The sequence below is a fragment of the Cherax quadricarinatus genome, unplaced genomic scaffold (assembly GCF_038502225.1).
Source record: "Cherax quadricarinatus isolate ZL_2023a unplaced genomic scaffold, ASM3850222v1 Contig256, whole genome shotgun sequence".
Taxonomy (NCBI): domain Eukaryota; kingdom Metazoa; phylum Arthropoda; class Malacostraca; order Decapoda; family Parastacidae; genus Cherax; species Cherax quadricarinatus.
The window spans coordinates 150,679-165,385 of NW_027195282.1; the positions used below are offsets into that span (position 1 = coordinate 150,679).

The 14,707-nt window shown below is 43.9% G+C and overlaps 1 protein-coding gene across 1 annotated transcript; it reads right to left on the reverse strand.

Moving 5' to 3' along the window:
- Positions 1-228: 228 nt before the first annotated feature.
- On the reverse strand, positions 229-14,425 carry LOC138851290 (uncharacterized). Its single transcript, XM_070080261.1, has 3 exons — positions 14,279-14,425; positions 2,504-2,776; positions 229-364 (listed from the first exon to the last, which is right to left on the reverse strand). The coding sequence occupies exons 1-3, from the start codon at positions 14,315-14,317 to the stop codon at positions 284-286; spliced, it is 393 nt and encodes a 130-aa protein (XP_069936362.1). The 5' UTR covers positions 14,318-14,425; the 3' UTR covers positions 229-283.
- Between the last annotated feature and the right edge of the window lie 282 nt (positions 14,426-14,707).

Here is a 14,707-nt window from a genome sequence, read left to right on the forward strand (position 1 = left end):
AGTTATATATTTTTTTTTTTTTTTTTTTTTTTTTTTTTAATTTTTTTTTAGTACCCATAATTGGGCATCCAAAATAAAACATCTAATACATTCCGTGCAGTTATAAAATATTTTTTTCAGCATGGTTTAAATATTTTTATTTTAAAATACTTCAAAATAAATTCGAAATGATGTCTTAATATTTTTTTTTTTAGCGATGTGTCTTGATGTAAGGCTTAAGATTTACTTACCAAGAATATCTTGTTGTGGGAGCCACTTGCCAAGACGGACATTAGGTGGTAGGTCATCCATGGTGTCCTGATCCCACTTCCATAAGACTCTCTGCTTGAGGGAAGCAAACACTTGTACCAAGGTTGTGCGGTACCTGTGTGTATAGTGTGTTAGCTTAATTATACGGCTGCTCTCATCTACTGAACCGTAAAAAAAATGTCAACTATAAAGACAAAGAAACAAGTTGGAGAACAAGCTTTATAATAACATGTCGCTCTGAGTAGCGTTTTATAAAGTTACGAACTGTTTGCAAGGGTGTTAAAGGAATGTAAAGAGAAACTTAGCATACCTTTGGCTATCTCTTCAACATATCACTACAAACTGGCATAGTGCCTGATAAGTGGAAAATGGCAAATGTAATACCTACTTACAAGGCAGGTGACAGGTCCTTAGCTTCGAACTATAGATCAATAAGCCTTACCTCCATAGTGGGAAAATTTATGGAATCAATAATTGCCGAGGCAATTCGTAGCCTTCTTGAAAGGCATTAATTGATTAATGAATCTCAACACGGTTTTACAAAGGAGCGTTCCTGTCTTACGAATTTTCTAACTTTTTTCACTAAGGTGTTTGAGGAGGTAGATCATGGTAATGAATATGATATTGTGTATATGGACTTCAGTAAGGCTATCGATAGAGTTCCACATCAGAAGCTATTGAGAAAACTTAAGGCACACGGAATAGGAGGAGAAATGTTTCCCTGGGTAGAGGCATGGCTGACAAATAGGCAGCAAAGAGTTTGCATAAATGGGGAGAAATCAGATTGGGGGCTCGCCACAAGCAGTGTTCCACAGTGGTCAGTGTTGGGAGCATTGTTGTTCACAATTTACATAAACGACATAGATGAGGGAATAAATAGCGACATAAGCAAATTTGCTGATGTCACCAAAATAGGCCGTCCAGTTCATTCTAATGAGGACACTAGAGCACTCCAGGATGATTTGAATAGACTGATGCAATGGTCGGAGAAGTTGAAGATGCAGTTTATTGTAGACAAATGTTGGACAGGAAAATAACCATGCCACTTATAAGCTAAATAACGTATATCCTAATACTACTGATTTCGAAAAGGATTTAGGAGTTCTAGTTAGCAATAATCTGAAACCAAGACAACAGTGCATTAGTGTTCGCAATAAAGCTAACAGAATCCTTGGCTTCATATTTAGAAGTATAAATAATACAAATCCTCACGTTGTTCTTCAACTCTGTCACAGACCGGGCCGCGGGGGCGTTGACCCCCGGAACTCTCTCCAGGCAAACTCTCCAGGTATTATTGGTTAGGCCTCATTTAGATTATGCTACACAGTTTTGGTCACCGTATTACAGAATGGATATAAATGCATTGGAAAACGTACAGAGGAGAATGACAAAGTTGATCCCATGAATCAGAAAGCTTCCCTATGTGGATAGACTGAGGGCCCTGAATCTGCACTCTCTCGAAAGGCGTAGATTTAGGGGGATATGATGGAGGTGTATAAATGGAAAACAGAAATAAATAAAGGGGATGTAAATAGCGTGCTGAAAATATCCAGCCAAGACAGGACTCGCAGCAATGGTTTCAAGTTGGAAAAATTCAGATTCATGAAGGATATAGAAAAGCACTGGTTTGGTAATAGAGTTGTGGATGAGTGGAACAAACTCCCGAGTACAGTTATAGAGGCTATAACGTTGTGTAGTTTTGAATATAGGTTAGATAAATACATGAGTGGGTGTGGGTGGGTGTGAGTTGGACCTGACTAGCTTGTGCTATTAGGTCTGATGCCTTGTTCCTTCCTTAAGTGGAAGTAACCTGACTAGGTGGGTCATTGGGCTAATTCGGGGGGGGGGACACATGGTCTTGCTTCGCATGGGACAGTAGGTCTGTTGCAGTGTTCCTTCTTTCTTATGTTCTTAAGTATTCATACGTGGTTGAATATTCAGCGCGTCTAGGATTCTCTATGGCTACGATGATGGCGGTGGGAAGATGCCGTCATGCTGCTGAAACTCTTGATAACAAACCTGATAGTTTCTCATTCCCAGCTGCTGTATGACTCATCTTGGTTAAAAACTATCCCATAAATATAATAATAATGTTTTAAAAATAAGTTAATAATAATAATTGAGAGGCCTTCACTCTTGTCTATATTTTACTTACGCCTATATTTTTACTTACGCCTGATAATTAAATTCATAGTATTTTAATACAAAAGCAGTAAAAAAAGTAGCATAAAAGATGGCGTAGTACATGACGTACCTTCATCTGATGAACTAATGACAAAAAACACTCAGACACGAACACGCTGAGGAGAACCAAGTCAAAATCTTCCTTCAGTAAATTTTGAACTTCTTTCGTTCCTAGAGCATCAACACAAAGGTCTGGCAAAATCGTCATCATTGCCGTAGGGGTTGTCATTTTATTTCCAGTAAACAAATTTGGAACTTGACGAGAAAGATCCCCGCCTGAGGAGACTACCTCATGAACAATTTCCCGCACCTTTGATGGCTTAAATGGCGACACCATTGTAACCTGTAAAAAAAAATCTGATTTTTAGTTCTCAGAAAAAAGGGGAAATTTCTCCCGACTCGAGACTTTGACATATCATTGACTCTGAGTTTAGCATCAAGCGGAAACCATAATTAAATTTAGCACGACTAAAAATACCCTTATTATTATATAATATCGTACGACATGATATCATTGTTTTTTTTTCAAGCGTTGTATTCATATTAGTCTAAAATACGAATCTTTAATTAATATTAGTCTGTTATGGATAAACATGAAGATTTCGATACGAAATGGGAGGTGGACACAAAAAGAAAGCTAGCATCAGGTAGGGTAGGTTCCAAAACCTGGTGGTCCCTGGTCAAGGACAGACAAGTTTATCTGCCTGATGAACTCATTCCACCTCTCGACAGGATGACCAACTCAAGAGAAAGCACCTCTTTGCCGAATACTTTGCTACCTCCTGATCCAGCAAGGGACCCTCCTTGGCTAACTGCAAGAACTGTGTCAAAACTGTCAGTAGTGACAATAAGGCAGGAGGAGGTGCATTTCCTTCTTATATCGCTTGACCAAGAAAAGTCTGTGGTCCCAGACAAGTTGAGCCCAAGATTGCTGAGAAGATGTGCAGACCAGCTAGCAGCACCTCTAACTCGCATCTTTCAGCACTGCCTAGTACAGTGTAAATGGCCTTCTCTGTGGAAAGAGGCAAATGTAGTCCCTGTTCACAAAAAGAAGAGCAGAGCAGAAATCAGCAACTACAGACCAGTGTCACTCCTGTCAATCACTGGTAAGATCCTTGAGACAATAATCTCAAGACAAATGACAGAGTTTTTTGACTACCACTCACTACTTTGTGACCGTCAATATGGCTTCAGGAAAGGTTACTCTGCTGCTGATCTGTTGCTAAACCTCTCCACTAAGTGGCACCAGTCACTGGATGAATCCAAAGTCAGCTGTGTGGTAGCACTGGACATTGCTGGTGCTTTCGACCGGGTGTGGCACCAGGGCCTCTTAGCAAAACTTCAAGCACTGGGAATTGCAGGCTCTACGCTATGTCTCCTCAGTGATCATCTTCATGGTAGATCTCTAAGGGTAGTTCTCAATGGAACGGAATCACCAAGACATCCTATTGGGGCAAGTGTTACACAAGGAAGCGTGCTGGGACCATTGTTATGGAATGTCTACTTCAATGACCTTCTTCATCTCATCCCAGAATCCCATGCATATGCAGACGCCTGTACACTGACATTCACTTATCCAAGAGAAGAAATGCCAGCTGCTCTAAGCTACATCACTCACCAGTTTGGGGAAATAGATGACAAGTAACATTTGCACCTGAGAAAACGCAGATGATGATGGTCTCTAGGCAGCATGATGGTAATGCTGGTGCAGTAGTAAGGATGAATGGGAGGGTGATGGCACCTGGAGAAGAAGTTGATATCCTTGGGGTGAAATTTGACTCCAAACTGACCATGAAGAACCATGTAAATCTTGCAAACAAGGCAGCTAGGAAGCTTACAGCACTTCGCCGTATCTCGCATCTGCTTGACAGTAGGGGTTGCAAGATTCTGTACGAGGCACAACACAAGTACGCTCACACCTTGAGTATGCTCCACTTTCTTGGTTTGCCACCCCCCCCCCCTCTCATCTGCGACTGCTTGACAGAGTAGAGAACAGAGCAAGACGTCTCATCTCTCGCCTGGACCCATCCTGGATAGATCTGTCATTTCAGCAGAGCCTTCAACACAGGAGGGATGTGGGTGGCCTTACTGTTATGTACAAGGCCAATATTGTCAAAGTACCACACTTGGATCCACTTCGAGGACAGCGTGAAACAAGCTTTTATGCCACAAGACGGGCAGAAAGCAGCAACTTCACTCTGGCTGTACCCTTCTCCAGAACATCACTCCATCTGAGATCATATATACCCAGGATGACTCGAGTATGGAACACATTCGTACAGCATAATGATGTCAACGAGATAAAGTCAGTTGATCAAATGAAAATGCTGGCCCACAGATGGCTCCAACTTCATCCTGTTCCTTACTTGTATGTCTCATAACAATAAAAATGCTTTCAAATGAGCTGATGTAGGTAACATCTCTTAGCTTGCCAATAAAGTTAGGGATCTTTAACCTGTAAATAGCTTGTCATTAAAGCTAGGGATCCTTAACCTTGTCAAACCCTGTGTAACAAAAAAAAAAAAAAAAAAAAGATACGTTGTTATTAGGACAACCAGCTGCATCCAATGTCTTATTTGTCTGTACAAGAAGACCCCCTCAAGGAAGGTTCCTTGATGTTGGTGAGGGGCTCTTGATTTAGGGAATTGGATCTGTGCTCCAGTTCCCCGAATTAAGCCTGAATGCCTTCCACATCCCCCCCCAGGCGCTGTATAATCCTCCGGGTTTAGAGCTTCTCCCTTGATTATAATAATAATGTACAAGAAGACTTATTATCTTGAAAATCTGCGACTCTAGAATATGAGGGATTTTACAGCAACCAGTATTTGTCAGCGGTTGTGCCAAATCTCTCTCTCTCTCTCATATATATATATGCAGGGTTTTAATTAAAGATTGCGTTAAGGTTCCTAACTTTATTTACAAGCTAAAAGCTGTTACCTACATCAGTTCATTTGAAAGCCTTTTAATTGTTATGAAATATACATATAGGGAGCAGAATGATTTCCGAGTTATCTGTGGACCAGCGATTTCATTTGGTCAATTGATTTCATTTCGTTGATGTCATTATTCTGTATGAACGTGTTCCAGACAGGTGACATCCTAGGAATGAATGATCTCAGATGAAGCGATGTTCCGGAAAGGGTACCTTCTCCAGAGCCTTGATGCTTGCTGCCCGTCTTGTTGTGTAGAAGTTCCCTTCTCGCTGTCCTCGGAGTAGAGGCAAATGTGGTACTTTGACAATGTTGGCCTTATACATAGCAGTAAGGCCTCCCCACATCCCTCCTGTGTTGAAGGCTCTGCTGAAATGGCAGATCTATCCAGGCTGGGTCCAGCCGAGAGATGCGCCGCCTTTCTCTGTTTTCTGTTCTGTCAAGGATTTGCAGATGAGACAGGGTGCAAGCAACTCAAGAGAGCGTAGCACACTAAAGGTGTGACCGTACTTATGCCTCATACGGAATCTTGTAACCTCTATTGTCGAGCAGATGTGATACGTCGAAGTGCTGGAAGCTTCCTAGGCACTTTGTTTCCAAGATTTATGAAGTGGTTCTTCACAGTTCGTTTGGAGTCAAAATTTCCCCCAAGGATATCAGCTTCATCCAGGCTGTCATTTGTGATGACCAGACCATCATTTGTGTTTTCTCGGGGGCAAATTTGTCCTGCCATTGTTTTCTCAACGCTAATATAGCTGTAAGCTGGTGATTGATGTAATTTTGAGCAACTGGCATTTCCTGTCTTGGATAAGCAAAAGTCTGAGTACAGTCGTCTGTATATGCCTAGGATTATGGGATGAGATGAAGGTTATTGAAGTACACATTCCATAGCAATGGGCCAAGCAGGCTTCCCTGTGGCCCGAGTGCTCCAATAGTGTCTTGCTAACACTGTTCCGTTGAGAACTACGCTTATAGATCTATCTTAAAGGTAATCACTGAGAAAACCAGCGATTCCCAGTACTTGTAGTTTTGCCAAGTGTCCCTGGTACCATACACGGTCAAAAGCTTCACCAATGTCTAGAGCCACTACACAGTTGAATTTGGATTCATGTAGTTACTGATACCATATAGGGAAGAGATTTAACATCAAATCAACAGCAGAGTGACGTTTCCTGAAGCCGGATTGACTGTCACAAAAAAGTGAGTTGTAGTTGAAAAACGCGAGTGATTGACAGGAGTGACACTAGTCTGTAGTTCCTGATTTCTGTTCTACTCTTCTTTTTGTGAACAGGGACTACATTTGTCTCTTTCAGCAGAGAAGGCCATTCACATTGTGCTAGGCAATGCTTATAGATGCGAGTAAGCGTTGCTTCTAGCTGGTCTGCACATGTACTCAGCAATCTTGGGCTCAACTTTTCTGGACCCACAGCCTTTTCCAGGACCAGCAATTTAAGGAGAAGATGCATTTCATCCTGCCATATCGTCACCACTGACAACTTTGTCACCGTTCTTGCGGATAGCAAACGAGGTTCCCTTTCTGGATCAGGAACTTACATCTTGGCAGCAAAGTGTTCGGTGGCAAAAAGGTCAGCCTTCTGCTGACTGCTAGGCGAGACGGTCCCGTCCTATCTATTTAGAGGTGTAATAACTTCATCAGGTTTGTGTGTGTGTGTGTACTCATCTATTTGTGGTTGCAGGGGTCGAGTCCTAGCTCCTGGCCCCGCCTCTTCACCGGTTGCTACTGGGCCCTCTCTCTCCCCGCTCCATGAGCTTTATCAAACCTCGTTTTAAAACTGTGTATGGTTCCTGCCTCCACTACGTCATTTTCTAGGCTATTCCACTGCCTGACAACTCTATGACTGAAGAAATACTTCCTAATATCTCTCTGACTCATTTGTGTCTTCAACTTCCAATTGTGGCCTCTTGTTTCTGTGTCCCCTCCCTGGAACATCCTGTCTTTGTCCACCTTGTCTATTCCACGCAGTATTTTATATGTCGTTATCATGTCTCCCCTGACCCTCCTGTCCTCCAGTGTCGTCAGGCCGATTTCCCTTAATCTTTCTTCATAGGACATTCCCCTTAGCTCTGGAACTAACCTTGTCGCAAACCTTTGTACTTTCTCTAGTTTCTTGACGTGCTTTATCAAGTGCGGGTTCCAAACAGGTGCTGCATACTCCAGTATGGGCCTGACATACACGGTGTACAGTGTCTTGAACGATTCCTTACTAAGGTATCGGAATGCTGTTCTCAGGTTTGCCAGGCGCCCATATGCTGCAGCAGTTATCTGATTGATGTGTGCTTCCGGAGACATGCTCGGTGTTATACTCACCCCAAGATCTTTCTCCTTGAGTGAGGTTTGCAGTCTTTGGCCACCTAGCCTATACTCTGTCTGTGGTCTTCTGTGCCCTTCCCCTATCTTCATGACTTTGCATTTGGCAGGATTAAATTCGAGAAGCCATTTGCTGGACCAGGTGTCCAGTCTGTCCAGGTCTCTTTGAAGTCCTGCCTGGTCCTCATCTGATTTAATTCTCCTCATTAACTTCACATCATCTGCAAACAGGGACACTTCTGAGTCTAACCCTTCCATCATGTCGTTCACATATACCAAAAATAGCACTGGTCCTAGGACCGACCCCTGTGGGACCCCGCTCGTCACAGGTGCCCACTGTGATACATCATTACGTACCATGACTCGTTGTTGCCTCCCTGTCAGGTATTCTCTGATCCATTGCAGTGCCCTTCCTGTTATATGCGCCTGATGCTCTAGCTTCTGCACTAATCTCTTGTGAGGAACTGTGTCAAAGGCCTTCTTGCAGTCCAAGAAGATGCAATCAACCCACCCCTCTCTCTCGTGTCTTACTTCTGTTATTTTATCATAAAACTCCAGAAGGTTTGTGACACAGGATTTGCCTTCCATGAATCCGTGCTGGTTGGCATTTATACTCTTGTTCCGTTCCAGGTGCTCCACCACTCTCCTCCTGATAATCTTCTCCATAACTTTGCATACTATACACGTCAATGACACAGGTCTATAGTTTAGTGCCTCTTTTCTGTCTCCTTTTTTAAAAATGGGAACTACATTTGCCGTCTTCCATACCTCAGGTAGTTGCCCAGTTTCCAGGGACGTGTTGAAGATTGTGGTAAGTGGCACGCACAACATATCTGCTCCCTCTCTAAGGACCCACGGGGAGATGTTGTCCGGTCCCATTGCCTTTGAGGTATCGATGTCCCTTAGCAGTTTCTTCACCTCCTCCTCATCTGTATGTATGTCGTCCAACACTTGTTGGTGTATTCCTTGCTGGTGTCCCCATCTGGTCTGTCCCCCCAGAGTCCTTCCTGTCTCTACTGTAAATACTTCCTTAAATCTCGTGTTGAGCTCCTCACATACCTCTTGATCGTTTCTTGTGAGTTCTCCACCTTCTTTCCTCAGCCTTATCACCTGGTCCTTGACTGTTGTCTTCCTCCTAATGTGGCTATACAGCAGTTTCGGGTCAGATTTGACTTTCGATGCTATGTCGTTTTCATACTGTCGCTGGGCCTCCCTCCTTATCTGTGCATACTCGTTTCTGGCTCTTCTACTAATCTCCTTGTTTTCCTGGGTCCTATGCCTCCTGTACCTTTTCCATTCTCTGTTGCACTTAGTTTTTGCCTCCCTACACCTTCGGGTAAACCAAGGACTCGTTTTGGTCTTCCTATTATTTCTGTTTCCCTTGGGAACAAACCTTTCCTCTGCCTCCTTGCACTTTGTTGCCACATATTCCATCATCTCGTTTACTGATTTTCCTACCATTTCTCTGTCCCACTGAACCTCCTGCAGGAAGTTTCTCATACCTGTGTAGTCCCCCCTTTTATAGTTTGGCCTGTCCCCTTCAGTTCCTGTTACCTTCTCCACTTGTAACTCTACTATATAATCAAAACTCAGAACCACGTGATCGCTAGCTCCAAGGGGCCTCTCGTAAGTGATGTCCTCAATGTCTGAACTGCTCAGGGTGAACACAAGATCCAGTCTTGCTGGCTCATCCTCCCCTCTCTCTCTGGTTGTGTCCCTGACATGTTGATGCATGAGGTTTTCAAGTACCACATCCATCATCTTGGCTCTCCATGTTTCGGGACCCCCATGTGGCTCCAGGTTTTCCCAGTCGATCTCCCTGTGGTTGAAATCGCCCATTACCAGTAACTTTGCTCTGCTCGAGTGAGCTCTTCTTGCCACCTCAGCCAGTGTGTCCACCATCACCCTGTTGTTTTCTTCGTACTCCTCTCTTGGCCTCCTGCAGTTCTGTGGTGGGTTATACATCACTCCAATGACTACTTTATGTTCTCCGGACTGAATTGTACCTACAATGTAGTCTCTTTCTCCAATCATGTCCATGCCTTCCATTTCCTCAAATCCCCATCGGTGTTTTATGAGCAGTGCAACCCCTCCTCCCCCTCTACTCCTTCTATCTTTCCTCAGGATCTGATATCCCGTTGGGAAGATTGTGTCTGTTATTGTCTCAGCGAGTTTTGTTTCTGTGACTGCTATGATGTCTGGGGATTTTTCACTGATTCTTTCGTTCCACTCCTCATGTTTATTCGTTATTCCATCCGCGTTTGTGTACCAAACTTTCAGTTTCTTTTCTATCATTGTGGTCATGCAAGAATATTGGGGTTGGGGGAGCGAGAGCCTTGGTGGGGGCCTATATGGGGCTGTGGTGTAGGTGGGGTTTGTGATGATGGGGGTGGGGTCAGAATGCCCATAAGGGACAGCTGTTGGGGTGAGGTTTGTGATATGGGGGTTGGTGGCAGAGGGAACAGTGAGTGGGTTGTAGTATAGGTTGCTCAGTTGCGTTGGGAATGTCGCGGTTGGAGTCTTTTGGTGGGAGATTCTGTGGGGTGTGTTTGCCCTTCCTCCTGTGTCTGGGTCCTGCTCATCTTCGTCATTGCCTCTCGTTCCTCCTTGCGTCTCTGTACCCTCTCTTTCAGTGTAGTCCTTTCTTCTTGTGTTCTGTCGCGGTCGAGGTATACTCTCTGGTACCCCTGTTTGTCCCTCAGTCTTGCTTTCTCTTGCAGAATCCTGGTTCGAACTGATTCTTCCTTGAAAATTACTTTGACAGGCCGTATCCTTCCACTCGCAAACCACCCAATTCTCTGAAAATTTGTCACCTGGGTCATATCGCCCTCACCTATTGTTTTCATGATGCCTTCAATCATTTTTTTCTCCTCCTGTTTTATTTCTTCGAAGTTGTCCCCCTTGGCTTCTTGGAGCCCGTACACAAAAACTGACCTCGCCCTTTCCTCCTCCCACTGAGTCTCCATCTGCTTCCTCTGAGGCATTTTATTTCCTTCCATTGACATGTTCTTGCCTTCAGTCCCTGTCATATCTGAAACTTCTATTCTCAGTGAACTGTCTTTCATGACCAGCTGTCCCTTGGTACTGCAGTTGGCTGTTAGAATCTCTGCATATAGCATACCTTCATTGTCTTCGGACCTGTAATTTGATCTTAGTGTGCTCCTCGTCTTTTCCCTGGCCCCACGTGGGTCTGATAGGGCCTTCATGTTCGGCATGTCTCCTTTGTTGCTTACCATCCCCTTGTCTGCGCCTGACATTGAATTTCCTGATGTCACATCTGAATTGTCATTTGTCTCTCTAATCTGTTTCAGGCTTTGCAGTTTCTCTTCTAAGCACTGTATCCTAGCTTCTGCTGCTAAGACCTGTACTTCCCACTTCCTGCACTCTTCAGCTATCCGCTCCTCCATTTTCTTACCAAGCTCTACTATCTTCCTTCCCCACTCTTCCTCCCTTTTTTGGAGCTCTAACTCCCAGTCTTTCCTCCCTGGTTCGTCCACCAAATCTCTGGTTTTCCGTCCTCTAGGGCCACTCATTTTTTTTTTTTTTTTTACCACAGACAGAAGGCTAGAGGAGGGAGAGGGGGAGAGAGAAAGGGTAGAAAGAGGGAGAGAGAGAGGAGAGAGTATGGGGGTGAGGGATAAGACCAAGGGGGAGAGTAAGAAATGCGAGGGGGGAGAGAAAGTGTAGAGAGAGGGAGAAAGAGAGGGAGAAAGAGAGGGAGAGAGAGAGAGAGAGAGGGAGAAAGGAGGGTGAGGGAAAAGGCTATGAGAGAGAGAAATGCGAGGGAGGGGTAGAAATATAGAAAAAGGGAGATGGAGAGAGAAGCCTATAGAGAGAGAGGAGGGTGAGGGATAGGGTTATGGGAGTGAGAGAGAGAGAGAGAGAGAGAGAGAGAGAGAGAGAGAGAGAGAGTGAGGGAGAGAGAGAGAGAAGGGGAGGGAAAAGAGGCTAGGCTGTGAGAGAGAAACACGAGGGAGAGGAAGAGAGAAAGATAGGAGGGAGGGAGTGAAGGCAAGAGTGGGGGAGGGGAAAGGTCTGTGGGGGAGGGAAAGGTGTGTGGGGGGGGTGAGGGGACGTGGTCAAATTCCAAGGATCAGCTGTGTGAATGAGTGGGTGTGTGTACTCACCTAGTTGTGGTTTCAGGGGTCGAGACTCAGCTCCTGGCCCCGAGTGTGTATGTGTGTGCATGCGTGTGTGTGTGAGCACGTCAGTTGTTTATATGTCCCAGAAATACATTTCACCTCTGTGTATCCGTAATACTAATAAGATACCATTAACACTGAGAGTAATTCTAATAATTATAATACTAGCGTGTGTTAACGAGTCTTTCTTTCACCCAGTTATGTACTACCTTTTACTACATGTGTACCCAATACTTGCTTCTCAGATTGTACTGTCTTTGTGTCCTAAAACATTATCTCTCGAAACTGTTGTCAGGGCTGTAGTCCCATTAGCCCCGACTTAATCCTCCTGCCTATTCCTTGCTCCTACAAATTTTATCTTCCTACTACTGCTAGGTGTTGTGTGTATGATAATCGCTCTGGAGCAGGGTTTGTGATAGCCAGCTACCAGTGATCGTAGGGCCGGCTCTACCACTCAAAACTTCCAGCCAACCACAAACAGGTGATTTGTACGTTACAGCTCAGAGGGGACTTCCATCCAGATGCCTGATGTACGATGCTCGCTGTACGATGCTCGCTGTCACTCGTGCACCTCGCCCTTCTGCTTCTGACTTCTTCAACTATTTTTTTCTCGTTGCCCTTTTGAGTCCTCATTTACCACACTTATCACTTGTATACTGCTACTTTTATAATTTACACTTCACTTTTGGTAAGTACACTTCTTATTTGTGATGACACCCAACCTGTTATGGCGGCGCTACTTCCTCAGGCCTACTGCTGCCACCTTCTCTGCTTATATATATTTATGTATATGTATGTATGTATATATATATATATATATATATATATATATATATATATATATATATATATATATATATATATATATATATATATATATATATATATATATATCCCCTTTCTGGCTAGCTTGTTCACGCTGGCTGTGTGCTACATCACAGTTTCTCGTTAGCCAACCTCTCTTAATTCTATTTGATCTTTTGTCTTTAGTCACTCGCTTTGTACTTTGTATATTTGTAACAGTGTGGCAACAAGTGCCAACTAGGCCTCAACGAACTGGCACTTTGAAATTTTGTTGTATATTTTCAGGCTTTCTCTCTCTTTTACTTTATTTTTTTTCGCTAATACTTTGGTTATCACTTGTAGGGTTGTTCACTGATGTTGTCACTAACACTGGTTGCTTCTAGCTGCTAAACACGCCCTAAAAACACTAAAATTCTCGGAGCCCCGCTCTTGTGACCCACTACACTACGTTGTGACCGTTGTGTGTGTGTGTGTGTGTGTGTGTGTGTGTGTGTGTGTGTGTGTCAACTTCCCATATAGAGATGGCCCACTTTTGGACTTATCCTACTTGCTCACTGGCTTGCAGGTTCCTGTTATAGATATTGGGATGGCTCTTACACCTTCTCCAAGCCTTGTATTTAGCAGTAACAGCTTCACAACGAAAGCCGAACGAAGGCTGATCTGTAGGCTTCGTCACATACTGCCCGTGAAGGATGTGTTCTTGTTGGAGATTACATGTATGTTAAGTGAAGGCATTCACTTTGTTGTTAACATCACCTTGAAAAAGAGTATTCCAATCGGAGGTGGTGACCTCACAGCAAAGGGCTAGCCACTTTCCTCTTTCCCACAGCCAGGTTATGCGTGTAGACTCTTCATCTCGTTCTGTTGGAATCTTCTATGTCGTAAAGACAGCCTTGCGGTCAGAAGATCCAACGTAACCATAGTGGTTGATAAGTGACGATGCCTTCATGTAGATGACTCACCACTACTGGGTCAAGGGAGGATCCAGAGATGTGAGTAGGGAAATCAACAAAAATTCTCATGTCAAACACTGTAAAGAAGCTCATCAAAGTTCCTTTGTTTATATAAGATGTTGGTTGAGGTCTGCAACAATTATATGCTGTCATTCATGTTGAGACAGGAGTCCACATTTTCCATCAGGAAGTTAACGGGGTCTGCATGTTGCAACCGAGGTCTATACATTACACATGCTCGTACAAAGGTACTAGTGTTTATGCAAAGCTTAAAGAACATCATTTCTAGGTAAGTAGGGATGACAACATCATTGGGCTGGATATGTACACTTTTAGATAAGCACACAGCAACACCGCCTCCACGTCCTTCACGTCCTTGCTTTTCATCCATGAGGTAGCCAGCAATTCCAGCAAAAATTTCCTGAGTCCCGTCGTCCAAAAATATCTAAACGACAGTGATCATTCGGGCCGATGAGTGTTGACGAAACTGTGTGTGAGCTCTCCAACACTGATCATGAAGCCTTTAATGTAATGTTAGCCGACAGGATCCTGATGGATTGTGTTCAGCCTGAGTTGATGGGTATGTAAGGTGCTTGCTCTCGAGACAGGTAGGATACCGTGGCAGCCGCTTGGATGTAACACTCTCTCTCTCTCTCTCTCTCTGTCAAACAGTCAGATATGACTAACCTGGATGTTATCGTCCGCCAAGGCATTAACAATGCCCATATAAAAGTTCTTGTGACTTTTTGAAGAGATAGGCCCCAGGAAGAGCACTTTGGTGGTCAGCACTGACTGCAGTACTGCAGCACATACCAACACTAGTATCCACCACTGCATCTAAAATAGAAGGATTAAATCAATGCTGCAGATAATAAATAAAAATAAAATAAATTACAAAATATTGCAGCTCAAAGAGAGAAAACTTCCAATTTCCTTTTCTTGAGCTGAGCCGAAGAGAAGAACACTGCGGCGAAGGGAAAACATTGTGCAAGAGAGGCTTTCACATTATCTTCGGAAAGTGTTCGCCCTATAGGTGGTCATTCAGCATTTGGGAAATAAGAGAAAATCGGCTTTGATTCGAGGGAGGATACAGAGCCCTTCACAAGGATCAATAGA

Coding starts and splice junctions, on each gene's coding strand:
- LOC138851290 (XM_070080261.1), bottom strand. CDS start 14,317: ATGGGCATTGTTAATGCCTTGGCGGACGATAACATCCAG. Junction 2,777..14,278: donor TGGCGGACGATAACATCCAG/GTTAGTCATATC, acceptor TTTTTTTTACAG/GTTACAATGGTGTCGCCATT. Junction 365..2,503: donor CATTAGTTCATCAGATGAAG/GTACGTCATGTA, acceptor CTATACACACAG/GTACCGCACAACCTTGGTAC.